Here is a 27,476-nt window from a genome sequence, read left to right as displayed (position 1 = left end):
ATGAATAGACACTACGAAAGGCAACCTGCATGGAGCTTGTATGCTAGTAAAACCATGACTCGTGTATGATGTCTGAATTATGTCATCCATAGTATTGCCAACCTCCAGGTGGGGCCTAGAGAACTTATGGAATTACAACTGATCTACAGAGTAGAAATTACTTCTCAGTGGAGAAAACGCTTGCTTTGGAGGGTGGGCTCAATGGCAGAACTTACTAAGGTCCTTTCCCAGGCTTCACCCCCCAAATCTCCAGGAATTTCCCAACCTGGGATACACTTCTATGCCATTATTCCACTCTAAACCTACAAAAATCAGTCAGCTTAGTCAGAAGTAACTGCACAGGTTTGCATTTCATGGTAGTTTCTCCATATTACTTTTATATTTCTAATCCTCTTGAACAGCCCCAATGTGATTTCCAGTTCACTCTTCCTTTACAGTTTTTAATATTCAAATTAAAATTAGAACCGAATTTAGTTTTAAACCAATGCATGGTAAATTTGTTGGCTTCAGAGCACGCGCACGCACAAACATCAACATTTTTAAATTTAACCCGAAGCTTTGCAAATTACGTTTCCCCGTTATTAGTCATCTAACTGAACGCGAATTCTATAATAATAATAATAATCGCGAACTGAAACTTTGATTGCTGCAAGCCATTTCTAAATTTTAAAATGCATACAAAACACGTTTAACACTGTCTTAGAAAAGCAGCTTTCTCTCGACAAAAAATTGCAAATATCTCTGCAAACAGAATATACACGATCTCCTTCCATTCGGGGGGACGTTTAGAGAAAGGGAAGGGTTAGATTCCCAGCTTCCCTTAGGACTCCACTTCCCAAGATGCTCTTCGCTCACGACGGCCTTTCCGTTTCTCTACGCGCGTTATGAGCTCGGCTCCTGCTTTTGTTATTGGGAAAAGCCCTTCGTGTTCCGAAGTCTCTCATTGGACTCCATCCCCCATCATGCCATATGACACACTTGCGAGCCTCCTTGGCGTTTCTCTCCATCCCCCCCCCACGTTGCTTTAGTTCTCGCGAGACTTGTCTGCCGAGGCCGGCGGGCGGAGGGAGCAGTGGGAGGAGGGAGGGGGTGGGCCCTGGCGCTTGGTGGTGGCGGCCGCCATTTTGCTGCGGCGGGTCGGGTCTGCCTCGGCGGGGCCTGGTTAGGGATCAGCATCCCGGTGGGAGGGGTCGGCGAGGTCCTGAGTAGCACCGGCAGAGGCCACGCGAGGGGAGAGGCCGGGCAGGGGCGGCCTGGGGGCTACGGATGGCGGTGGATTCTATCCGGCCGAGGCGGCGGCGCTGGGGCTGAGGCGGCGGCAGGAGGAGGCGGGGCAGGAGGCGCCTCCCCTCCCTCCTCACTCCTCCCCCCTCCCACCCAGGTAAGATGGCGGACCGGCCGGGCCTTCGCTCTTTTCGCTCACACCCACTTAGCGGGAAGGGGGCGATACTCCGCTTCGAGCCGGGAAGGAAACGTGAGGAGCTGAGCCAGGGGAGCCGCGTGCCCGCGAGGCAGAAGCGGCGGTCGCGCGCGCGCTCTGTCTCTCTCTCTCTCTCTCTCCCCCCCCTTTATGAGTTCTGCTCCCCCTGCCTACAGGGGGCGCCCAAGCGGACAGTGGTTGGGGGGCGGGAATTAAGAGAACGAGCCAATGCGAGGGCGTGCGCGCGCTCGCCCAAGCAACGGCCGGCCAATGCCGGCGCGGCGCGAGCTGTCCCTCTCCCTGCCCCCCCCGCCCGCTCTTTCTCCGCGCGCGCCACGAAACCGGCCGACCAACCAACTGCTGCCTTTTCCTTCCGCGGGTGGGGGAGGGGGGAACCAGGGGAAGGGTCTAGGGAGGGGAGGGCGCACGGGGGAAACTAGGGCAGGGGGAAACGGGCTGGGAGAAACGGGGCGGGGTCAAAGGGCAAGGGGTCAAGGGGGAAACGAAGGGGAAGGGCGACAAAGGGGCTGCGGGGAAGGGGGAAACCAAAAAGACGTCGAATTTATGCAGGGGGATCAGAAGGGTCGTTTGCCAGTGACAAGGAACGCGAAGAGCAGAGGGTTTATGAGGTGGAGGCAGCGTTTTTAGGGGGTGAGAGGAGGAAGGGAGCAAGGGCTCTAATAAAGTGTTACAACTTGAAAAGGTGGCTGGAGAGGTTACGAAGCATTAGGCCGGGAAAGGGTTTGGGGTATCTAAGGGGATTAGGGCTGGAGTGATTTGAGAGAGAGAGGGAGGGGTTTTTATTTACTTAAGGACATCGCACGGCGAAGAAGGTTTGGGGAAAAAAACAAGGTCAGAAGTTTTAAAAGTTCTGTAGTCATGGAGTCTGAAGAACAGCAGGTAGGATCCCAAGACGGCGACAGTGTCGATGAGGGAGAAATTAATCAGGACACCCTGATGGAAAGTTCCAGCCTCGTAGCGATAAAGGAGGTGGACGAGGAGACACGGGCGTTTGGTCCCACAGAAGCTGAGGACTTGGTGGGGGAAGATCAGGATATAGTTCGAAGTCTGCTGGAAGCTGCTGAGAGGGTGGTTGCAGAAGTGACCAAAGGAGTGATGGAATTAGATATAGATTGGGGAGCGGCTGACCCCAGTCAGAAGAAAGCAGAAGAGCTGGGGGGACTGACTCGTAGAGACCTCAAGAACGTTGAGAAAAGTAAAGTGGAGAAAACGGAGGGAGTAGGACAGGAGGGAACACGTGCTTTGGCAGGCCTAGATCAACATGGCGCCGTTACATTAGTACCGGGTCAAGTGGAAACCAAGGAATCTGTGCAAATGAAAGAAATGAGTAAGAAGGAGGCAGAGAAATTGTCAAGACCAGATCACGGGGAAGTAGAGAAGCTAGTGAAACTGGATGGTGCAGGTACTGAAGAAAGGAGCACAGATGCTGAAGAAAGGAGTGCAGAAAGTGATCAACACAAGAAAGTTGTTGGACTGGATGAGGGAGAAGTTGAGGAGATAACTGGCAGGGTAGATGTAGTATCTGCAATGGAGAAAGTTGAGGAGCTGGGATCAGATCAGAGGAAGCCAGAGGGAGTGAGTGGAGGAGAAGTAGTTGAATCAGCTGTGAATCAGAAAGATGTTGAGGACTTGGTAGGCTTAAGTGAGAGGGATATCCTGAAAGGGTGGGAAGAGAACGCAGATCCTGGAGCTGAGGTAATGCCAGGAACATACCAGGAGGAGGCAGATGTCACCCCAGCACAGGGTCAGAGGGATACGGAGGAGTTGGTGGGACCAGATAAAGAGAAAAACGTGTTGGCTGGAGAGGACCTTGGGATATCAACCACGGACCAAGGGGAAGCTGGGGTGTGGGGACCAGGTCAGGAGGGGCCTGAGGAAGCCCATGAAAGGACAGAGGAATATGTGGCTTCTACACTGGGTCAAGCAATTTCAGAGAAGGTGCCAAAAGTAGATCAGGGTGAGGCAGAAGGGGTTGAGGCGTTAAGAGCGGCTGAGAGTTTGTCAGGGGAAGTTGACAGAGATGTTAAGGAGGAGGAGAAACTCAAAGAAGATGTGGCACCAGCAGTGGATGAAGTGGGGGTTGAGGAAGTACCAGGAGCCCCTCAGGAAGGAGTCGAGGGAGCGATTGCTGAGAGAGATGTGGCATTGGTAGAGGGTGAGGATTTGTTGGGGGCAAAGCAGGGAGCGGCTGCGGAGGTGACTGAAGAGAAGGATGTAGAAGCGCCAGGAGCAGTAGAGACAGAGGGGGTGAGTGGAGAAGGAGATGTAGCAGTGGGAGTGGACCAGAAGGAAGCTGAGGGAGTGACTGGGAGAGAAGAGGTATTGCCGGGAGTGGACTTGGGGGAGGCTGCAACAGTAGATATGGGGAAAACTGATGCCTTGTTGGGGGCTGGTCAAAGAGAGTCTGAGGAGATTCCTGGAAAGGACAACATAGTACCACCATTGGATTATGGGGAGGGCGAGGAATTGCCAGGGGCAGGTCAGAAAGAGGCCGACTGGCCGAGCACAAAGACAGAAGTGGCACTTTCAGTGACTGAAGAGATGTTAGCAGCAAGCCTGGAAGAATCTGCAGAGGTGGCTGGAAAGGAGGGGGTGGTACCAGCAGTGGGTCAGGATGTGGCTGGAGAAGAGACAGGGTGGGTGAGCGGAGGAAGAGAGACAGAACCAACCGTAAGTCACGGGGAGGCAGGAGTGGTGATAGAAACACAAGAGACATCAGGGATGCCTCTGGAGGAAACACCTGGGCAGTATCAGAATGTGGGGGCTGGAGTGGAAGAGAGGAAATTGGATTTGGATCAGGAGAAGGTGGGCGATTTAACAGAATTGGGGGTGGAAGCGGCTGAAGTGCTAGAAGGACCCTGGAAGGAAACTGAAGTTAGAAAGGTGGCATCTGCAGCAGATCTGGACAAGGCTAAGAAAGGGGTGGGACCAGAGCAGGAGGAGAGATTGGAAGTCACAGGTGTGCGTGAGAAGGCCCTACAGGAGCATCCAGGGGATTCTATGGAAATAACGGCTCAGGAAAAAGCATTAATTTTGGGCCCAGAATTGGAAAAGAAGATGGCAGAACAGGAGATGACTGGGGTGGAAACCAGGGAGGGAGTATCTGAATTATCTCAGGAAAAAGCTGAGAAGATGACTAAGCCAAGCACAGAAGAAGCAGCTGTGTTGCCTAGAGTAGGCTGGGCAGCAGATACAGGTTTGGGTCAAGGGAAAGTAGAATCTGAAATACTACAACTGAGCTTGAGGGTACCTGAAGAAGAGGATAGATCAGCCTCAGGGATGTCGTTGAGTTTGTCACAGACCGCTAACGCTGGAAGACCAGGCCAGCACTCCAGAGGTCCAGGGAAAATAATTCGGGGGTTGGCGGGACTGCGGCAAGGGCCAGGAGTGAAAGTATATTCTGGAAGGACACGGTCAGCAGGAGTCGTTCACGGGGTTCTGGAACACAGGGCTCCAGGGTTAATAATAACCAGCTTAAACGCCCAGGCTAGCCAGAACAGATTGACAAAACCAGATCATCAGCAGCTGGAAATGGAGGCTGTAGAAGAGAGGGGGACGAGATCCGCTGAAGAGGTGCGTGTTGGGATCAGAGCAAAGGAGGACGGAGACATAGTCCTCATCGGCCACAGAACTGGAAGAGAAGGCATGTCATGTTTCTCAGAGGAGAGGCAGTTCTTGGCAAAGGAGAGTCAGCAAGTGCCTGTTTTTGAGGATGCAGGAAGGTTGCCTGATGAGAAGCAGGCAGATGCACTGGAGCAGGAACAGGAAATTAGGGAGATGGAAATGCTAGGAAAACATATTAGTGGCTTAGCAGACAAGCAGCGTGAAGAAGAAGTGCAACTGCCACAATTTGCTGGGCTGATGAGCCAAAGTTATGAAGTGCCCAGGCCCAGATCTGCCTGGACTGCAAGCCTAGGACAAGGTCATGGACTTTCCTTAGGGCCATTGCGAGCAGAAAGGAAAGAACAATACAACCTGATGGTTTCAGGTCGCTGTACAGCCAAGTCTGCAGGACACACACCTGAACCACCAAGACTTGGAACTGAAAGCAGGGTGTTGGGGCTTGCAAGCAGATCAGCAGATGTGCATTGGATAAAGGAGGTGCTGGGACCAGAGCGGACACCATCCCCGCTGTCTGTAGCAGGTCACAGCCCAATGCCAGAAGAGAGCCCTGAACTGGAAGCAGAGAGGCAGAGTCCTGGCCTCTTAAGTGGGAAGCGACAATTGCAAGATTGGCGTGATGGGGTGATGGGTATAGCAATTAAAAGGTACAAGGCAATGAGACTGGCTATGTGGGGTGAAGGCCCACATGGTTTGCAGGTGAAGGGGATTAAGTTGTCTGGGAGTTTGGAAAGAGTTCAGGATCGTGTCATTCTGGGGCAGGTGGAGAGGAAGGGACTGAAGCTGGTGCAACACTTGAAGAATGAAAATGTACCAACGTTTGCAGTGGAAGGAAAGGTGTTGAGTGATGTGTTGGCACAGGGTCTAGGGCTAGCAGAGTCAGAACAGAGACGTAGAATTTCTAGGTAACTAGATTAGGAAAGGGGGAAGGTGGACAGGGTTGGAGAATATTGGGTTAAGAGCCGCAGTTGTGTAAGAAAATAGGAACAAACAGCTACAAGCTGAGCTTAGGGAAGCACAAAATAAAACAAAGGTAATAGAAAAGGACAGCAATAGAGTTGGGTCGCAGGACTGAGTGGGTTTGTAGAGTCAAGCAGGGAGAGGAAACTACGCCAGACAATGAAATAAGGGTGATTGAAAGAATATTGACAGCACATCATTCTGGAGCAAAAGTGGGTGCATTGGAAAGGTAAGGCAGGCCAGGGAACAGACACTGAGAATATTTGGGGTTATAGCTTCCCGACACCCGTGGTATTGAACAGAAAGAATACCTTGTAGACCCCCCAGCATCCTCAAGGGGAGAAGAGAGAGTGAGGGATTTGTTCTATTGGTTCTGCTACCCAGCACCCCAAACAGGTTCTTGCCTCTTCTCATAGGCATGGATTTGGTAGCTGGTGCTTACAGCAAAACTCTTCACTGCAACCTGCAGCCAGGCCATCCCCATGCTGCCTGCATTACATTCATGGAGAGACAGTTGTTTTGGCTAGCTTTTTTGGTAGAGTTGTTGAGGACTCGGGGTGGGGCGGGAGGATCCAGAGCCAAAGGAATGGGCGCTTGAGCAGCTACCACAGAAAAGTCATTGGCTGCCCTGGAATAGGGGAGGGGCTGTGGCTCAGTGGTAGAGCCTCTGCTTGGCATACAGAAGGTCCCAGATTCAATCCCCGGCATCTCCAGGTAAAAAGGACTAGGCAAGTCGGTGATGGGAAAGACCTCTGCCTGAGACCCTGGAGAGCCGCTGTCGATCTTGAGTAGACAATACTGACTTTGATGGGGCAAGGGTCTGATTCAGCATAAAGCAGCTTCATGTGTTCATAAATCTCACCTTATTTACAGGAGTGGTCTTCCCCAGGAAAGCGAAACCCTGGAAGTGGAGCCTGACAAACAAGAGGAGTTCTCAGCTCACCAAGGTACAGATGGGGGCGAGAGCGTGTGAGAAACTGGCTTTTACAGAGGAAGAGTGAAGAGAGAGTTCTCTAGCGTTGTGCTGACACTGAAGTTAGGTTTAGTTCATTCCCATGGTGATTTTCAGCCCATAATTTCTGTGGTCAGTGATGGGTCTGAACTTATAATAAGACCTAACGACCACATCCAACTCTTTCTTCGATCGCTGAGGTGTGGTGCACCTTAAGTTGCTACAGCATCCCAGAGGCAGGAAGTACATTTTACAAGCATCCTAACTAACAGAAGTCCATGGTTTACTGTACAGGGGAAAAAATGGGAAAGCCTTTGACATTAGGCACTATACTCTCTGTAACAATGTCCTTGTTTGGCCTTGTTCACGTTCACAGTGCTTCATGTTTGCCTTTTTCTTTTCTATGCTGGATGGGAGTGTGGAGTGGGGGTGGTACCGTATATACTCGCGTATAAGCCGAGTTGTTCAGCCCAAAAAATGGGCTGAAAAAGCCGGCCTCGGCTTATACGTGGGTCAATACGGGGGGAGGGAGGAAAGAGGAGGGAGGAAGGGGGGAAACTTGCCGCCGTGCCGTGCCGCTTCCTGCTGCCGGGAGCGGCCTGGGGCAGCCTTTTGCAATTGCAGGAAGGCTGCACCAGCTTCCCCCGGGCCGCGCCGCCGCTTTCTGCCGCCGGGAGCAGCCTTGGGCAGCCTCCTGCAATTGCAGGCAGGCTGCCCCAGCCCCCCCCCCCCCGGGCCGCGCCGCCGCTTCTCCCCGCCGGGAGCAGGCTGGGGCAGCCTCCTGCAATTGCAGGAAGGCTGCACCAGCTTCCCCCGGGCCGCGCCACCGCTTCCTGCCGCCGGGAGCGGCCTTGGGCAGCCTCCTGCAATTGCAGGAAGGCTGCCCCACCCCCCCGGCCGCGCCGCCGCTTCCCCCCGGGAGAGGGCTGGGGCAGCCTCCTGCAGCTGCAGGAAGGCTGCCCCGCCCCCTCTCGGGCTGCGCTGCCGCTTCTCCCCGCCGGGAGAGGGCTGGGGCAGCCTCCTGCAATTGCAGGAAGGCTGCCCCGCCCCCCCGGGCCGCGCCGCAGGGAGCGGCCTGGGGCAGCCTCCTGCAATTGCAGGAAGGCTGCACCGCCCCCCCCGCACCGCCGCTTCTCCCCGCCGGGAGCGGGCTGGGGCAGCCTCCTGCAATTGCAGGAAGGCTGCACCGCCCCCCCGGGCCACGCCACCGCTTCTCCCCGCCGGGAGCGGGCTGGGGCAGCCTCCTGCAATTGCAGGAAGGCTGCCCCGCCCCCTCTCGGGCCGCGCCGTCACCGGACCCTCGCCGCTGGAGAGCCCTGTAAGGTAAGCCTGTGGGGGGGGGAGGGGTTATAAGCCGACCCTCGGCTTATATGCAGGTGCCTAATTTTTCCCCATTTTTGGGGAGAAATTAGGCACCTCGGCTTATACGCGGGTCGGCTTATACATGGGTATATACGGTATGCCATATCCTAACTTATTGGGGTTTCAAATGCAAAGTTTATCAAGGAAGACGACTGTCGTGTCCCATTTTGGGATGGCAAACAGAAAACCTATGTGTTGCCTTCTTGGTGGTGGTGTTTGAAAAGAGAAAGAACTAGAAAAACATGCAAGCTAACTGGGACAGAGATCCCCGATTATCTTAATTCAAGGCACTTTCTTCCCAGTTTTGCCAGGGAGTGATCTCTTATAGACTGTGAGACCTCTGAATAAGGCCTGTGCCGCTTCCACATAATGTCCCACTTATCGTTACATAAATGCTAGATAGTTCCTGATCCCTCCCATTCGTTTTCACTCCTCACAGTGGACTGCTGTAGGTGCCTGCCACTGATTGTTGGCTACTCTGTTTGGGAAAACCTTGCATTTCCCAAGGCTGAGCTTTGCTGATTTAAAGAAAATGTATTTAATCCCACGCAGGAGATGCTGGTAGTATTACTGGCATCACCCAACACTAGTTCATATAAGGAACAGATGGTGGATGTGTGTTGGTTGAAACAAAAATCCAGAAACAAAAAGTCATGCAGTGCTTTTTATGAGGGCTGACTAAACTAACAAACCTGTATACAAGCTTTCAGTCTTCAAAATTCTTCACCAGAGTGGATGTTAAAGAAAACAATCATCTCAGATAAGTGCTGTTATTGTTTCAGGCCCTGATTTTTATATTTATTTGTTGTGATCATGGATTAGCCAAGGTTGACACACAGAGTCACGAGCACATCTATATACAATAAAATTTCAAAGCTATGTAATAGACTGATTTCAATAGCACAGGGATAAATAATAATAAAAAAACTTAACCTTCTGCTTCCTTGTTGAACATGCTGAGGCACAAAATTTGGCCACCTTAAAGATGGTCTAGTTAAAATAATCTGAAAGCATCTTCAGGCCTGTTCACTGTATCTTATGTAGAATGCTTTCAGGCTTCACTCAGTTTGGTGATGGAGGTCAAAGCTGCTGGAACCAGTTTCTACCTTCTGCCTTTCAGGAAAGAAGGAAAAATAGGCACGAGTTGAAAAAATAAAACCAGTAATTGATCAAAGGACTCTGTAACACCAGACAGAACACATAGATCCCTTCAGAGGCCAAGAGCAGAGTAACAATTTAGTAGTCATTATATTTAGAAAACGAGATAATGATGTCCTAGGTCAGTGGAAGCTAAAATGGATAGCACTTAAATCTGTGTTGCTAGTAATTCAGAATTTAATACTGGTCTCCCAACAGTTATTCTTACTTGAGGGAGGAATCATGCTTTTTCCTCTGTAGGAATTACATTCACACAAGCACAACATTTTGTCACTCGTGCTAATTGGGAGGCTGTAAAGTAAAAGGGGCTGTGATTGTTGCCTGTTCTGCTTGTAGATGGTTTTTAGTTCTGTAATGTTTGTGCTTGAGCCCTCTTCTGCCTTGAAAACCTAATGTATTAACTATTAGAGTTTGATACACACCCAGCTAAAAAGTTACTATAATTAAAAAATTACTCCAGGACATAACAAACAGAAGCACAAATCCAACACAAAAATTATTAGGATCAATAGCGTCCCACATTCTAACCCTTTCAAGGTGACCCAGCTCAGAAAGTCTAAGAGACCTTAGAAAGTATTGTTTAGCTGTGCATTGACACTAACCGTATATCATTATGGGGGATCGAGAATGGCTTGACGGCATTTAAGTGTCATTAAACAAAATTAACCGAGGCCAATTTAGTTTGCAGAAATAATCGCTCATTGTGCAAACAGTTTCGCACATTCTAGTCTTCACAGAAATCCCTTGACACAACCTTGCAGTTTTTTAAAATTAAAGTGTTGAAGTGTCCGTGCCACGAAAAGGTTAACTCCTGGGTAAAGAGTACAAAGTTAATTCATTTCTGTTTTTGCCCCCATCCTCTTTTTTTGTGAAACTGGGGAGGAGGCATGATAAACCACTGAGGCACAATTGATGCCATTGTTCTTGAGGAGTGCATATATAGTGGTTAATGTATCTTCCTGGGGGGACGGGGGGAATCTTCCTTTAGCCTGCTTTTGAGAAGAAGAGTGCTTCAGGTCTCTTCAGTTTGGCTTTGACCACTGTGTGATTGACGTTGCTTTGTGACTCTCTCCAGATAATTCTGAGACAGGCAGTCCCGAGCGCAGGCTGGGCTGCCAGGGAACCCAGGAGCTGGACGGCTCGTCCCAGTGGCTGGCTGACCAGAATGTGGCCGGTTCCCAGCATGCACTGGAGCAGGACACAAGCACTACAACCACAAACGAAGCTATTGGGACGAGAGGCAAAGAGCAAGAGAGAATTAAAATGCAGAACAGTCCTACTCAACAGCACCATGCGCTGCACATGCAGGTAGAGTTGGAGGTGAGGGTGATCCCAGTTCAAGGCCCCCGTGGTTTGGATGACAGGTTTGCGGGGACTGGTAGTTTGACGGGAGCCTTACAAATGGTTTTTTTAAAAAAATTATATAAATTTATATTGAAATTTCAAAAAGGACAAAAACACATGTAATTAACTCAATCATTCCCATACATACAATATAATCCCAACTTCCAGGGGATTCATTTTAAATGTGTTGATTTAAGCTTAACAAGAAAGAAAAACAAAAACAAATCCCTATTCAGCTGTCTATCAATACACTACTTGATCTTAAACTTGTACCAATAATATTAGTCATTTCTACCTATTCATGGAGCCTGAGAAAGGCAGCGGTCAGCAGGAGCCAGGCTGTGGGCACAGCCTCCCCGGATTTTCTCCTGGGCCATCCCCACCGAAGTGGAGTCCTGCTGAAGTGGGTTTCCGCGAAGCGCCGGAGGATAGTATACTAGTGGGTTGTGATCCGATGTGTCACCTCATCTCAAGTTGTGAAGCCCATGTGACATTGGGCATCTTGGTGATTGACAAATAGAAGGGGGGATATTTTTGATATTTTCCAAAGGTCGTCTTTTAAAATAAAACCTATTTGAAATCCCCTGAATATTTGTTGGCTGTTTTGAATTAATATGTATTATGTTATATTTATAATTTTACTGTTGTTACCCGCCCTGAGCCCAGCCTGGCTGGGGAAGGCGGGATAGAAATTTAATGAATAAATAAATATTTATTTGATCTTCACGTGGCTTATAATCTCCATTACCATTCCATATTGAGCTATATCATGTATCCATTGAAGATGATATCTATTATTGCTATTCTAATTATTTTTATGTAAGTGCAAATATACCACAGCCCCTCTTACAAATGGGTTTTTGAATGCTTTTATATGGCACACGGGAGTCCGTTAATGCAAGGAGAAGGCTTAAGGGGTGCCGTTCTCTGATATCTCCCTCCTGAAACATTCCCTTTTAGAGAGGTAACGTTCCTCTAGGTCTTAAGGTTGCTGTATTAACTCCCCTGTTCTTTTCTGTTTAATCCACTGGCGCTTCAGATTGCATCAGACAGAATGACGGGCAGCAACCCAGTGTCACCTGCCTCTTCGGGCTCACCTTCCTCCAGCGGCAGCATCTCACCACCACATCTCACCCACGACTCGTCTCTGGACAGTCACCTGGGCTTTGATGGTCCCAAGGCACAGAACAGAACCCTGGTGTCACCTGGGATGTACACCTCCTCTGACCCGGCAAGCATGTGGGACAAGACACATGCCGAGATCGCCGAGCAAGCCAAGCATGTAAGTGGCACACCGTCCAGATCCTCTCTTCTATCTTAGCCAGCGTGGTGTAGTGGTTAAGAGCTGTGGTTTGGAGCGGTGGACTCTAATCTGGAGAACCGGGCTTGATTCCCCTCTCCTCCACCCGAAGCCAGCTGGGTGACCTTGGGCTAGTCACAACTCTCTTCACGCTCTCTCAGCCCTACCTACCTCACAGGGTGTCTTTGTGGGGAGGAAAGGTGATTGTAAGCCTGAGTCTCCCTTAAGTGGTAGAGAAAGTCGGCATATAAAAACCAACTCTTCTTAGCGTAGGCATTAATACCTGAGAGCCAACCTAAGGGCTTGTGTATTGCGTCCTTTTGCGCTGTAGCACAAAGCGATCTAATTAACCATGGCCATTTATTTCAGGAGGCAGAGATTGAGAACCGTATTGCCGAAATGAAAAAGGAGGGTTTCTGGTCCTTGAAGAGGCTGTCCAAGGTGCCTGAGCCTGCCCGCCCTAAAGTGCACTGGGATTATCTCTGTGAGGAGATGCAGTGGCTGTCTGCTGACTTCGCCCAAGAGCGCCGCTGGAAGAGGGGAGTTGCAAGAAAGGTGAGTACCATCTTTTCGCAGGAACTAACCACCACTCTCCATGTTTTGTCCCTTCTCTCTCGGCCAGTTTTAATTCATAAATTACAACCCCTAGACTTGCTAGAAGCAAATGTTGTTCCTTGGGACTGCCTTGTGGCTTCTGCTAGACTTGAAAGCTTGCTCTGCTGATCCCCTTTGCCATATATTTCGTTATGATACTCGTTTGTAGCATCTAAATTATATTCTGTTATTACAGAAAGCAATGAAACGTGTCCCTAAGAATTTTCATCCTGTAGTGAGTTAAAAAGAATTTCCCCTTACGGTCAAGATCCAGTCAGAAGGACCAGTGGGTTATCTGTGTTTGGTTGTGGTCACCTGTGCATTGCTCCCTCTCTTCTTTGTGTATAGGTTGTGCGTATGGTGATTAGGCATCACGAAGAGCAGAAGCAGAAAGAGGAACGCGCCAAACGGGAGGAACAGGCCAAGTTACGCCGCATTGCCTCCTCGATCGCCAAAGAGGTCAAGCAGTTCTGGAGCAATGTAGAAAAGGTACCTGTCTTGCAGATTTACCATAATCGTGTGATTTGTCTGTCTGCACAGTACAGGAACCATCCCTTCGGTCGTCATGCTGTGTGCTTTAATTTACCTGTCTAATGAACGAAAGGAAGGGGTGTGTTTGGGAAGGTAGACCGTGCTCAGAGGCTTTGCACCAGGGTTGTATAGGTAAAGAGTTGGGGGTTTTTAAACTCTTTATTTTAAGTTTGTTTTATAACAACAACAACAACAAAATGAAAATACAACAACAGTAGGTTAAACATTGTACAGTTGAGATATGTTTCAATACTTGGTTCCAATATTATACGTAGGTTCTTTTTACAGAAATCATACCATTTGTTGTATTCGCTTAGCAGAACTTAATAAATGCAAATCATTGGGGTTTTTAACAGCATAGGAGGAATAAGCAAGTTTCTGATTCTCGTGTTTGCAGTGGAAAGGATGATTGTGTGTGAGCGATGTTGCTTAGAATCTGCAGTGGGCTTTGAGTGAGTTTAGCCCTTATTCTGAAACATGACAATTTTTGTCAGCATTTGGTCTTCAAATTAACTCTTCTTACCCTTTCCAGGTTGTTCAGTTCAAACAGCAGTCACGTCTGGAGGAGAAGCGGAAAAAAGCTCTGGACCTGCAGCTGGACTTCATAGTGGGCCAGACAGAGAAGTACTCGGACCTGCTGACCCAGAGCCTCAACGAGACCCTTCCAGTTACCAGCAAGACCAGCAGCTCCCACGCCGGCTCTACTGCCTCCAGCCCGCCGCCTCCCAGTCAGCTTATTGAGGATGAAGGTCAGCAGTTCAGGAGTTTCCCAGCTTTGTATTTTGAATTTGTCAATCCTCAGTCTGCTTGGACTCAAGGATAGGGTTCCTCTATGGAGTATATTCCGCAGCCTATCTTCTACTGTCCAGATTTCATTTCTGTTAGAAGTAAATTTGACTGTAGTGGGAGACTTCCATGCCCATTACCTACCTGCCTCCCACCAAATTTGGGGCAAAATCAAAATCTCTGCCTCTTTTGCACAGAAATTGTCACCCCAGGCGGGTTGCATCTGACCGCTCCCTTCCTTCTCTGGCAGATGGCGATTTTCAACCCCACGAGGAGTCAGATGACGAGGAGACGATTGAGGTGGAGGAACAGCAGGAAGGGAATGACTCAGAGACACGGCAACGAGAGATCGAGCTGCTGAAGCAAGAGGGGGAACTGCCTCTGGAGGAACTATTGCAATCGCTGCCTCCCCAGATCCTGGAGAACTCTTTCAGTACGTCCCCTTGTGCCTCCAGCTCTGACAACGAGGAAGAAGAGGAGGATAGTGAAGAGGAAGAGGAGCAGGAGGAAAAACACATCTCCAAGAATCTGAAGGTGTGCTGCTGGTTTAAGGGCAAGCCTTAGGTGAGGAAGAAAAGCCCCATGGCACAGAGTGGTAAGCTGCAGTACTGCAGTCAAATGCTCTGCTCACAGCCAGCTCAAGGTTGACTCAGCCTTCCATCCTTCCGAGGTCTGTAAAATGAGTACCCAGCTTGCTGGGGGTAAAGGGAAGGTGACTGGGGAAGGCACTGGTAAAACCACCCCGTAATCAAAGTCTGCCTAGTAAATGTCGGGATGTGACGTCACCCAGTGGGTCAGGAATGACCCAGTGCTTGCACAGGGGGCTACCTTTACCTTAGGTTAGGAAACTTGGGACAGTCTTAGAAGTTGCACTTCCACCAGTTATCTGCAGAATATATCTGTCTTCAAGTGCCTGTACTAGCCTCTGTTCTGTTGCTATCCTTAGCTGATTCTTCCCTACCCTGGCCCAAGGCTGATCTGCCAAATGGGTGGTCTGCCCTGCAGTGCCAAAGGCTTCCCAACACGCCTCTTTTCTCACATCTCTTTCTCTCCTACGTTCACAGGAAAAACCAAAGCCTGTCACGCAAAGGAATAAAAAACCCTGGAAGCCTGACGAGGAGGATGAAGAGTTCACTGCCAATGAAGAGGAAGGTGAGCATGTGTTCGGGCCTGGATCTGAGTGACTGTGATGAGAATTGGGGTTTGGGGGGGGAGAGCTGGAAGCCTCTCATGCAGTAACCCAGAGAACCCTTCCTCTTATAGCGGAAGATGAAGAAGAGACGATAGACGCAGAAGAAAAGCTGGAAGGGGATGTGGATCACAGCAAAGAGCTGGATGACCTGGCCAAGGAAGGTTCGAAGGCAGATTGGCGGGGAGGGGAGTAAATTGAGGTCTGGATTTGCACTCCGTAGGCCCTGAAAACAATTAGTCCTATTACTGAATTGTATTTCCGAATGTCTGCTAGGTCTGTGAACCATCGTTCCCAGAATTTCTGCTGTTAAAGGGACGTAGGGCCAGGGTAAGCACCTGCCCCCAACTTAGTACTATATCTCTTGGAGTAACCCCCCCCCCCCAAACTTCTCCAGTAGCCCTGGAACCCTTCATGTTTGACATTATTGCTTATTAGTCAGTTTAGTTGGGCCTGTATTGGTGGCTTCATTTCTTCCGTTTTATTGGTACCTGAAACCATAAGAGATGAAAAAGAGCCCTGTGGTGGTCTAAAAATGGATCGATTGAACTGATGGGTAGGGCGGGCTCCTTAAGGACTTAAAAAGAATCAGGCAAATGGTTTTTAGCTCGTGCTTAAGACTAACTCCTCTGCTGCCGTCTGCAACTGAGGCCTCTCCGCTTGCTGGTTGTGACACAGAACCAGAGGAATGCTTCATCCCAGATAGGGCAGGGGTGGGGAACGTCAGGCCCTGGGGCTGTTTAAGGCCCACAAAATCATTTGGTCTGGCCCTTCGTGGGTCCTGGCAGATCTCTAGCTCATAAGGATCTAAGATTGGTGATCCGCACCCTATCGCGGACAGGAATAGCATCTATTCAAGGCAGATGTGTGTTTGTTTTGCCAAGAAAAGGAACCTTTTTTCCCCTTTGCAGAAGAGTCGTTAGCTGTGGAGCTGCTAGGACTGCCCAAGAAACCGTGTTAACCCTTTCCCACCCGGGCCATGGAGAAACGTATTGGTTGGCTAATTTTTAAGTTGATAATTTTGTATGGCCTGCAAATGATGTTATAAATATCCAAATGGCCCTTGGCGGAAAAAAGGTTCCCCACCCCTGAGATAGGGTGTCGTCAGAGCTGGGGAAAGAGAACTCATCAGGGTACGTGGGCATAAAGGGACGTCTTCTTTCCCTCTGGCAGGTGAGCTGCCCATGGAAGAGTTGTTGCAGAAGTACGCTGGTGCCTATGCCTCAGACTTTGAAATGGAGGAGTCAGATGCTTCCTCTGAGGCTTCGGAGCCTAGCACCTCTGAGTATGAAGAGGAGTCAGAAGAAGAGGACACCAGTAGCCAGTCGGGTATGAGGAGATGCTAACTGGTGGAATTAATATTAGAATATAATGCGATTCTGTGTTGAGGTCATGTTCATCTCTTCTTGAAAGATGCTGTCCCCAAGCATTAATCAGACATTGGGTTTGGAAGAAATGTTTGCGCCAAAGCCAAATAAATGTATTGCGCTTCTTTTGGTGGAAACAAGTTTTAGCAAGTTATTCTTTGTATTGTGAAGTGTAAATTGTTATTTCAAAAGTGTGTCATCAGCTTTAGCATTGTGGCTTCCTTACTACAGTACTTGTACTTTTTTGGTGTACGCAAACCTTAATGGAGTTGAGTGCCAGAAACCTTGACAGTAATCCTTCAGTTCTCTGACCATCTCCGTAGTTTCCTACAGACAGCTTTCAAGAAGATGATTTTCTTGTTTTAATAGTGCCACTGTATCTGCCTACATCCTTCTAGTTGCAGTATGGGGAAGGGATCATAGACTGGAGGAAAGCAAGCAGTAGGAACTTCCCCCCAAAATGGGGGGAGGAGCAAAATTAGAACTTATGATGGTTCTACATGGATTTGAATTTTGACGAGCCTGGGATTCAAGGTTGCCTAATAATAGGATGTATTTCTACATGGGAGCGAGGCTCATGCACAGAGGAAGTATGGGTTATGTTTCTCAGATACGTATAGTTATGAGTGCAAATCAAATTGTTTGCAAAGTTACAGTTCTGTTCCACAAATCTGGAAGCAGCTGATTTAAAAATGACCGGAAGAGGTCACGCAGAATTCACACACGGATGGAGTCTGATTGTGCTTCTTGTCCTCACGTTGTGGGGTTTTCTTCCAGATTCCACCGAAGAGGTAGGGAGCGAGCAGGACGAAAGTGAAGAGGAGGTTGCCATTGAGGAAGAAGCTTCGACGAATCAGGAGGAGGACTTTGGTGTTGAGTACCTGCTGAAGCAGGATGAGGATCGTGGAGGTGAGGGAGATAACGATTCAGCTCCAGCCCCAGGGCCCAAGAAGGAAATTACTGACATTGCTGCAGCGGCAGAGAGCCTGCAGCCCAAAGGCTACACCCTGGCTACTACGCAGGTGAATAATAAGGAAATCTGGCAGGGCGAGCGGGTTGAGACCAGAGGGAGACAAAACTGGAAAACAATGTTCCTTCTCCAATTGAGCTCGGAGGACATCTTATCAGCGGGTTTTCTTTCCTCCCATCGCACAGGTGAAGACGCCCATTCCTTACCTGCTGCGGGGGACTCTGCGAGAATATCAGCACATTGGCCTGGACTGGTTGGTTACCATGTACGAGAAGAAACTCAACGGTATTCTGGCTGACGAGATGGGGCTTGGCAAAACGATCCAGACCATCTCCCTGCTGGCGCATCTGGCCTGTGAGAAAGGTGGGTGAGGGACTTTGTGGGGGAAGAGGGAAGGGAGCAGTGGAAAGGAAGGAGTCAAAGACATCTTAAACCACATATGATGCAGAATGCTAAGGTTTAGACCCTAGTGTGCACTGCCTTACTTTGTGGTGGCCTGGCTGGCATTTGGGGGGTGAATGGGCCACAAAAAGCAAGTCCTTTTAAAAAACGATAATTTTTAATTGATTTTTTAAAGTGTGGGATACAAAAATTAAAGAAGGGATATTGGGGAGAAACAAGAAAAAAATCATAAACTTAAGCAAGGTAAAACAACCGCCTGAAGCATTATTATTAGAATCCCTGCTATATTTACTACTAGGATATTTTCTGTCAATGTTAAAAATATTACTAAACCACCATTTTATACCAGTTACTGTATTAGTTTAAACTTTAGATACAATATCATATTGTTACTTTTAAAAAACAGTTCTACCTTACAGCATCTGAATTTATACCTAGCTATAACAAGAAACTACTATTAGATATGTCTCATACGTTATTTCAATTCAATTACATATCTTTGCTTACTTCATATATCCCCCTAAACACTTGATAAATTCTCATTTTCATAAAATGGTATTAATGTTATAGTATTATATTTCCTTGTTTCACCTCTATATATTACTGTCCTAATTCTTAATATTAGTGTTCTCATATTAATTATCTTAAACAAATTATCAGTCTATTCAAGTCATTCAACTGTAACTCTAGTATAACAAAACTCCTGACTCTGATCTCCTTATCTAATAAATCACTGAACTCATTATTCTGTCAGTTAACATAAGCGTAATAATGGAAAGCAAGTTATTGAGTTGAACGGTGCCACATTTGTTCAAGGAACAGTGTGTGAGAGGCAAAAAGGCAGCCTTGGTCTATAGAGGCATGTGATCCTTATGCTGTGATTCTGTGTGCTCTTGTAGGTAGCTGGGGACCCCACCTGATCATCGTTCCCACCAGTGTCATGCTGAACTGGGAGATGGAGATCAAGCGCTGGTGCCCCAGTTTCAAGATCCTCACTTACTACGGGGCACAGAAGGAGCGCAAGCTGAAGCGGCAGGTGAGGAGACTCCGGCCTTGGCAGCTGGGCTCAGTCAGGGAGTGCGCCTTGCAATATAAATGACCTGAATCACCTAGTTAAGCAGAGGGCATGGCTTTGGGGGAGAAAAGAGCAGATACAAAAAGTTTTAAAAAGCATTTCACTAATTCCAAAAGAAAAAAAAAAGTGTTCTGCAAAGTTTTCCAATGGAATAATGTGGGGGGGGGTGTTTTATTTCCCCCCCCCCCGGGTTTCACATCTGTAATGAAGACAAATGAGAACTATTGCTTATAAAGATTTATGTTGCTGCTACATTCCATATTGAAGAACAATATGGTATTAACTAGTCTTGACATCTGGAAGATGTCTGTTAGACATCTGAAAGTAAAACTTGCAGAGGCTCCAAGGCAAATACTTAGAGCAAGGTCAAATTAAACAGGAAGTTAGAGATCCTAAGAAATGGGCTAGTCTAAATTTACTTAGTTTTGTTTATAGCCTGCTTTTCTCACATAGACTCGGGTGTAAAAAATGAAAAACAATCGAGTCAAATAGTATGAGGCATCCAATAAACAACAAAGCCTTAATCTTAGTCTGGTGGAGTCAGAGGTTTGCTGCCCCCTCCTCTTCGTATATGCATACCAAATAAAGAGGTGGGGGGCCCTGACTGTTCTTTCAGGCCCCATTGTGGTCTCTATACTTAACAAAGAGTACCATCTGTTGCTTGGTTGTTGATTATTTAAAACTTGATAATTTTATTGGACTGCCTAATTGCTTTTACTTCTATATTATGACCTTATAGTATTTATGGTATTGTATTGTATATCTCGTTGTTAGCCACCCTGAGCCTGGCCTTGGCTGGAAATTGAGGGCGGGATAAAAATCTAAACATATAAATAAATAAATAAACACAATAGGACTAGATTTAGAAGCAATGGGAAAAAATCAGGTACATGTAAAAATAAAAAATAAAACATAATTACAAACATAGAAAATGCAGTAAGAATCTTGGTTTGCCATTCCAACATTCCCATTTTGTTTGACATTCTCTTTAATCTCAGATTGAGATGGATTAAAATGTCAAAAAGTTGTATTTCACTTAGGCTGGCAAAAAGTTTCTGCTACACACAGATTGACCCAATACGGGCCATTGCTGTCTTGTGAGTTTTTAATTTGGGGCTGCAGAGATTTGTGAGTTTACACAATAGTTGACTTGTAGATAAAGCTGGTCCCTGCTACAGATTAAATAAACAGTATTATCAGTTCCCTTGGATGTACTTCTGTGGATTATCAGGAATAAGAGGCTGCCATTGATTTGAAAAGTAAATTGTACCGCAAATATCGTCACCTGGTGATAAACAGAACAATAACATTCATGCTGGAGTCTATCCTTTCATTTCGGTTGGAAGATATCAGAAAGGTAAGTTAGTGAATAAAGTGAGAGTTCTCCCAGTGAGGTGTTGCCATTATTAATAAAAGATTCGGGTAGTAAGTGAAAAGTTTATTTTGAAGGAGTGGACAAGATGAAGCTTGAAAATGAGTTGGGAACATCTGCATGTCTAGATTAGATTCTTTGTTGCAAATAATGCAAATTTATGCATAGGACAGTGAATAAAGAGTTTGTCAGCATCTGAAAAACTAATGATGCCAATTTCAGAAAATAAAAGCTTTTTTTCTGAGCTTTCTGCAGTCTTAGATTTGGTGAAAGGAGCAATGGGTCAGAAGTTTAGGATAGGAATTAACAGATGGTATATAAAACTTCTCTCAGTTCTTACTGTGTTCATAATTAAGCATTTTGGTATAAAACTCTGCCCTGCTGGTACCTGACTTCAGCAAATGAAATAAGGTCTGTTTACTGATCTTTTCAAAAATTGTCCCAGGCCGATAGCATAGACTTCCTTCACCTTTACTGGAATTGTCAATGCGTTCAGAAATATTAAAGATAGATGATAAGAGGTGATTTATCAAATGTCAGTATCGAGCTGTGATCTGATTCTTTGATTATAGTTTTAATGGAGAACATAATAGCCTCACTGGATCAGCCCCAAAGATGCAGGTAATGCTCTCCTGTTTCCTACAGTCACTAGCCATATGTTGCCATAAGCCCCACATGCAGGGCATGTAGGCATCAGCCTTCCCTGTTGTATGTCCTCAGCATCTGGTATGCAGAGCTGTACTGCCTGTGAACAAGGAATGCTTAGAAGAGTGTGTTCAAGCTGGCAAAAAGGGGGGGAAGCTAATAAAACCTACCACTGCTGTTATGCTTGCTGGTTGCAGCAAAAACTTTTTTGTGATATTGGTGATGTTCAGTGCTGTCTGCAAGTAGTACTTGTACCTTACCAAGGTATAGAAATAGCAGAAACGTAAAGGCTTGCCGACATAGGAGGCTGAAGAAATGGTGTTACGGTGCCGAATTTAGGAACAAAGTAAACGATTGGTGTTTATAAACCATTGGCGTGGGATGCAGCTTCATCTTTGTAACCGAAGTGCTTGCTTAAGGCAGGGAAGACACTGCTTGTTGTAACCCCCTTCAATGCCTTTGTCTAGGGCTGGACCAAACCCAATGCCTTCCATATCTGCATCACCTCATACAAGCTGGTGCTGCAGGATCACCAGGCCTTTCGACGCAAGAATTGGAAATATCTGATCCTGGACGAAGCTCAAAATATCAAGAACTTCAAATCCCAGCGCTGGCAGTCGTTGCTCAACTTCAACAGGTGGGAGTGGGGGAGAATGTGGGGTTGCTTTCAAGGCAAGGGCTGGGAACAGACTTGGAGATGAACACATGAAGCTGCCTTATACTAAATCAGACCCTCGGTCCATCCAAGTCAGTATTGTCTACTCAGACCAGTAGCGGCTCTCCAGGGTCTCAGGCAGAGATCTTTCACATCACCTACTTGCCTAGTCCCTTTAACTGGAGCTGCTGGGGACTGAACCTGGGACCTTCCGCGTGCCAAGCAGATGCTCTGCCACTGAGCCACGGCCCCTCCCCTCCACGAAGAGTCTCATCCCTCCCACCTTTTGTGTTTCAGCCAGAGGCGGCTGCTGCTCACTGGAACTCCTCTCCAGAACAGCTTAATGGAACTGTGGTCCCTCATGCATTTCCTGATGCCCCACGTCTTCCAGTCGCATCGTGAATTCAAGGAATGGTTCTCCAACCCTCTGACAGGCATGATTGAGGGTAGTCAGGAATACAATGAGAACCTGGTCAAGAGGCTGCACAAGGTGAGGGGGGGTGTTTCAGAGATTTTGCCAGAGAGCACTGAAATGTTAGAGGCAGCCTTTGTGATAGGAGTTGAGGCTGACTTTTTGCCCTCTCTGTCCCCACCGTTCGTAGGTGTTGCGGCCTTTCCTTTTGCGGAGGGTGAAAGTGGACGTAGAGAAGCAAATGCCAAAGAAATATGAGCATGTCATCAAGTGCCGGCTTTCCAAGCGCCAGCGTTATCTCTACGATGATTTCATGGCCCAGGCTACGTGAGTACGAAAGAGTGCTTGGGATTCGGGGTGTGTGTGTGTGAACTGGGGAGCAGAATTTTTGCTGTGTCTGTGATGTGGGTTGGAGCCAGTTGCAGGGAGCAAGGAAGGCTGGGTTCAGCTCAGGGGGTCCAGGATAAAACTAAGAAGGGTGAGCTTGAGTGGTTGGTCTGTAGCTTCCTGTTCTCCCAGGTGATCAGCGTAGGCAGATGCACTTCATGTCTTTCCACTTTGGGCAGTGGTTCACTACTATAAAATCTCTGAGCACGTCTGATTCTCTGTGGCCATTTGTGCTTGGTAATTAGCGTGTTCCAGGCTGAATTGCCCCGCATATTTTAAAGAAGTTTTTCATGGTGAACCGTGGTTCAGGAAGTGACTGTGAAGCCGGTGCATACCAGCTTCGCATTACTTAAAGAGTCCCTTTAATGCGACCTTTTGTGTTTGCTCTGCCTTCGTGGCGAAGAATCCCCTCAAGGAAACATGCAAAATCACAGCTGCCCGTTAGCTGTGTTGCCGTGATTGCTAATGGCTATGCAAACAAGGAGCAGACGAGTGGGGGGGAGGAGGTGGAATTTCTCCTTTTGCATTGGGAATAGTCATTTTAAAGGTGGCATTTAAAAAAAAGCTTTGAGCGAGCTTCAAAATTGACTCAGCATAAATGGCCTGTGACTGGTTCCTTTTTCAGCACCAAGGAGACCTTGGCAACAGGGCACTTCATGAGCGTCATCAACATCCTGATGCAGCTTCGCAAAGTCTGCAACCACCCCAACCTCTTCGACCCGCGGCCCATCCACTCGCCATTCATCACAGAGGGGGTCTGCTTCAACACGGCCTCTCTTGTCCTTCATACCCTTGATAACGACCCTTTCAAGGCAGGTGCTCCCCCCGCTGGTCTGGTGGGAAAGTGGGGTGCTCTGATTAGGAGGTGCCGGGGTGGGAGAATGACGTCCGCTTTCATTGGGGGAGGAGGCTGTCCTGAAGTCCTGCCGCTTGCTGCAACAGGCAGGGCTTACTCTTTAAACCAGATTGCTGAGGTATTCCCTGCATCTCCCAGTTGTTGATCTTGCCTGCTTTTTGCTGCTTCTGTTGTCCTTTGAGAGCCAGTGTGGTGTAGTTGTTAAGTATGGTGGTTTGGAGCGGTGGACTCTGATCTGGAGAACCGGGTTTGATTCCCCAGTCCTCCACGTGAACGGCGGACGCTAATCTGGTGAACCGGATTTGTTTCCCCACTCCTACACAAGAAGCCAGCTGGGTGACCTTGGGCTAGTCACACTCTCTCAGCCCCACCCACCTCACAGGGTGTTGCGGGGAGGGGAAGGGAAGGTGATTGTAAGCCCATTTGATTCTTCCTTAAGTGGTAGAGAAAGTTGGCATATAAAAACCAACTCTTCTTTGAGGAGTGGTTCAGGTTGGATAGCCAAGAGAAGTATTAAGTTGGCTCTCTCGTCTTTGTGGGCCTCACTTCTTACAGCATGCGGACATGGGAATTTTTGACTTGATCAATCTGGAGGACCGTGTTTCCCGTTACGAGACGGACACATTTCTGCCCAAGTGGAAGGTGACAAGGAAGCTGATTGAGGAGATTGCTGAGTCCCCCGATCCTCCTCCCAGGCCGAAACCAGTCAAAATGAAAGTGAACAGGTATCTGTGACACGCACATGACCTTCCTTCAGTGGACCGCTTGTGTTTAGCGGTACTTTCAGATCTCTTGCACAGAGGCTGGGCATTCTTAAAGTTCCCATAAATGACAGAAAGGCAGCACCAGGTTTTCTTTCAAACTCCTCAACTTTTAAGGTTGTGTAGCTTTCTGTCCCAAAGGAGGAAATGACTGATGCCATGAAGACATTCTGCCTCTTCCCACCAGAATGTTGCATAACTGGCTAATAGTCGGAGACTCCCATCAGATAGTCATCTTCCAAGATCTTCCATCAAATAGTCATCTACCAAGATCCTAATCAGGAATGTTCCCTTAACTTAGAGCAGAGATGGTGAGATCAGCCTAGTGGGCGAATTAGGGAGGATGAGGATGTTACGGGATGGAAGTCACATCCAGTGTTCTAGTGCTGAGTGGTTTCATTTTCCTCTCTTCTTCAGAATGCTGCAGCCAGTGCCCAAGCCAGAGAATCGTACTGTGGTGCTGGTGAATAACCCTCGCCCGGCAGCCCCGCTGCAGAGACCCATGACTCCTCTTCTCCCGGAGGCACTGACCACTGCCCTGGCTCCCATCCATCACCAGGGCCCGGTCTTGCCAGGGTCTGTGCTGTCCCCCGTGCTTCCTGTCTCGGTTTCTCTCCCTGTGCCGCCTTCCCCGGTCACTATGTCAATACCAGTGCCTCCCTCTGCCAGACCACAGACCCCAACTCTAGTGCCTCCTCTGAGCCAGAACAACACAGCTGCTGCCCTGCTCCACACCCAGGCATCCGCTCCACAAGGTAAGGCTTGAAGGTCCCAGACCAGGGTGGGGGGGAAGATGCTGACGCTGGCCTCTCAGTTAAGCCCAAAGCTCTTCTCTGTGGTGAGGGAGCCGGAGTTTCTTCACTGCTTAGAATCATAGAGTTGGAAAGGGCCATACAGGCCATCTAGTCCAACCCCCTGCTTAATGCAGGATCGGCCTAGAGCACCCCTGACAAGTGTTTGTCCAGCCTCTGCTTAAAGACTGCCAGTGAGGGGGAGCTCACCACCTGCCTAGGTAGCTGATTCCACTGTCGGACAACTCTTACTGTAAAAACATTTTCCCCTAATATCCAGCCGGTACCTTTCCTGTAAGAGCCTCGTGGCACAGAGTGGTAAGCTGCAGTACTGCAGTCCAAGCTCTGCTCACGACCTGAGTTCGATCCCAACGGAAGTTGGTTTCAGGTAGCCGGCTCAAGGTTGACTTAGCCTTCCATCCTTCTGAGGTCGGTCAAATGAGTACCCATCTTGCTGGGGGTAAAGGGAAGATGACTGGGGAAGGCACTGGCAAACCACCCCATAAACACAGTCTTCCTAGTAAACGTCGGGATGTGACGTCACCCTATGGGTCAGGAATGACCCGGTGCTTGCACAGGGGACCTTTACCTTTCACTTACCTTTCCTGTATTTATTTCACATGCGTGCGTGAGATGAGAAGCGGAGATTTTGTTTTTAATTTTCTAAAACTAATCTATTAACCAATTTTTAATGAATAATAGTATCACTGTAAATGAATACGTTTGGTTGGTTTTTTTTATGTCGCTTGCTTGTGACTTCTGAGGGGAAAGGGCTGCTCTTGTTTGCTAGAGAAACTGCAGTGCTGGTAACGGGTGCTGCACGGAAGAGTGAGTTGAGGTAAAGAGCCCAGCGCAAGAATTGTTTTGAGCAGGAGCATTCCTATCTAGGAAAGCATGACGAGGCTAGGTGACCCTGCGACTCTAAACGTCTCCTCTCTTTTTCCACAGTCCTTCCCATGGCCATGACTGCTGCTCAGCTGATGCCGAACGCTTCTCGGCCGACCTTACCACCTCCTCCCATTTCTGCCACTGCAACCGCCACCTCCTCACTGAAACTTGGTATAGGCCCAGCTCCTGTGGGGCAGCTGCAGGCCCCCAACACCCTGGCAGTGTCCGCCATGGGGCAGCTGCAGGGCATGTCTGCTGTGGGGCAGCCACAGGCCCCTAGCACCCTGGCCATGTCTGGCATGGGGCAGCCGCAGGCCCCCAACACCCTGGCTGTGTCTTCTGTTGGGCAGCTGCAGGGCATGTCTGTTGTAGGGCAGCCACAGGGCCCCAACCCTCTGGCCATGTCTGGCATGGGGCAGCCGCAGGCCCCCAGCACCTTGTCTGTGTCCACTGTGGGGCAGCCGCAGGGCATGTCTGTTGTGGGGCAGCCACAGGGCCCCAGCACCATGGTCATGTCTGGCATGGGGCAGCCACAGGTGGTTTCTACTGTGGGGCAGCTGCAGTCCCCTAGCACCTTGGTCATGTCTGCCTTGGGGCAGCCGCAGGCCCCCAACACCTTGGCCGTGTCTGCTGTAGGGCAGACGCAGGCCTCCAACACCCTGGCCGTGTCTTCGGTGGGGCATCTACAGGTCCCCAACACTCTGGCTGCATCCGCTGTGGGGCAGCCGCAGGCCCCCAACACCCTGGCCATGTCTGTTGTGGGGCAGCCGCAGGCCCCCAACACCCTGGCCGTGTCTGTTGTGGGGCAGCCACAGGCCCCCAACACCCTGGCCATGCCCAGTGCAGGGCAGCCGCAAGCCCCCAACACACTGGGCCCAGCACCTGCAGCGCAGCAGTCCACCAGCACTATGGGTCCAGGCGCTATCGGAGGGATGCTGAAGCCGATGAACATTCATTCCGCTGTGCCCGCCTTGCCCGGCTACAACTTTGCAACCGCTGGAGCTCTGCAGCAACGGTTTCTGCTGTCCCCAGATATGCAGGCGCGGCTCCCCTGTGAGTATGAGGAGGCCAGTGGAAACGCAGGAGCAGGTGTTGGCTGTGGCCGGAGCCAACCGTCTCTTTGTCTCACTGCAGCGGGCGAAGTAGTCAGCATCGGGCAGCTCGCGTCGCTGGCCAACCGGCCCCTCCAGAGCGCTCCGGGCAGCAAGCCCCTCACCTTCCAGATCCAAGGCAACAAGCTGACCTTGACGGGGACTCAGGTGCGCCAGGTCACTGTGCCTCAACCGGCCCGACAGCTGCCAAGTAGGTAAACCCCGGGCCCCGCTGGCCCAGCGAGCCCCCCTCTCCCTTGGCTCCATGAGCCTGGCTGCATGATCAGCAGCTCTGAATCTACTGCTGGAGTGGGTTACCCGGGATAATAAGTGGGGATGAAATGTTTGAGTATTCCCTTGCCTTGTATGTTTGTTGCTTGTTATTTTTTTAAAAAACAAACCTTCCTAAACATGTAAAGCATGTTACAGAAAAAGTTCTAGTCTAGCAGAGGTTCCCAAACGTTTTGAGTCATGGAACACTTTTCAGGAGAGAAATTCGTCACTGTTCACTTATTTTCACCTACCACCTATATACTAAAACTGAAGGTGTGTGTTAAGTGCCGTCA

At 48.9% G+C, this 27,476-nt stretch overlaps 1 protein-coding gene across 1 annotated transcript in view; it reads left to right on the top strand.

Moving 5' to 3' along the window:
• The first annotated feature begins 1,220 nt into the window (after positions 1-1,220).
• SRCAP (Snf2 related CREBBP activator protein) overlaps positions 1,221-27,476 on the top strand; it is a 41,322-nt gene continuing 15,066 nt past the window's right edge. Inside the window, exons 1-22 of the mRNA XM_056863004.1 lie at positions 1,221-1,381; positions 6,896-6,969; positions 10,570-10,814; positions 11,878-12,120; positions 12,508-12,693; positions 13,081-13,221; positions 13,796-14,012; positions 14,300-14,583; positions 15,114-15,201; positions 15,313-15,402; positions 16,412-16,567; positions 17,383-17,627; positions 17,761-17,938; positions 18,877-19,013; positions 21,537-21,706; positions 22,022-22,214; positions 22,327-22,463; positions 23,149-23,335; positions 23,935-24,104; positions 24,558-24,895; positions 25,880-26,872; positions 26,954-27,121. Of these exons, the coding sequence (XP_056718982.1) occupies positions 10,758-10,814; positions 11,878-12,120; positions 12,508-12,693; positions 13,081-13,221; positions 13,796-14,012; positions 14,300-14,583; positions 15,114-15,201; positions 15,313-15,402; positions 16,412-16,567; positions 17,383-17,627; positions 17,761-17,938; positions 18,877-19,013; positions 21,537-21,706; positions 22,022-22,214; positions 22,327-22,463; positions 23,149-23,335; positions 23,935-24,104; positions 24,558-24,895; positions 25,880-26,872; positions 26,954-27,121 (4,378 nt within the window). The 5' untranslated portion in view covers positions 1,221-1,381; positions 6,896-6,969; positions 10,570-10,757. The remainder of the gene's footprint in view (positions 1,382-6,895; positions 6,970-10,569; positions 10,815-11,877; positions 12,121-12,507; positions 12,694-13,080; positions 13,222-13,795; positions 14,013-14,299; positions 14,584-15,113; positions 15,202-15,312; positions 15,403-16,411; positions 16,568-17,382; positions 17,628-17,760; positions 17,939-18,876; positions 19,014-21,536; positions 21,707-22,021; positions 22,215-22,326; positions 22,464-23,148; positions 23,336-23,934; positions 24,105-24,557; positions 24,896-25,879; positions 26,873-26,953; positions 27,122-27,476) is intronic.

The sequence above is a fragment of the Euleptes europaea genome, chromosome 18, assembly GCF_029931775.1.
Source record: "Euleptes europaea isolate rEulEur1 chromosome 18, rEulEur1.hap1, whole genome shotgun sequence".
In the NCBI taxonomy this organism is placed as follows: domain Eukaryota; kingdom Metazoa; phylum Chordata; class Lepidosauria; order Squamata; family Sphaerodactylidae; genus Euleptes; species Euleptes europaea.
The sequence above is the reverse complement of the archived record's forward strand: the minus strand, read 5'-3'. Positions and strand labels throughout refer to the sequence as shown.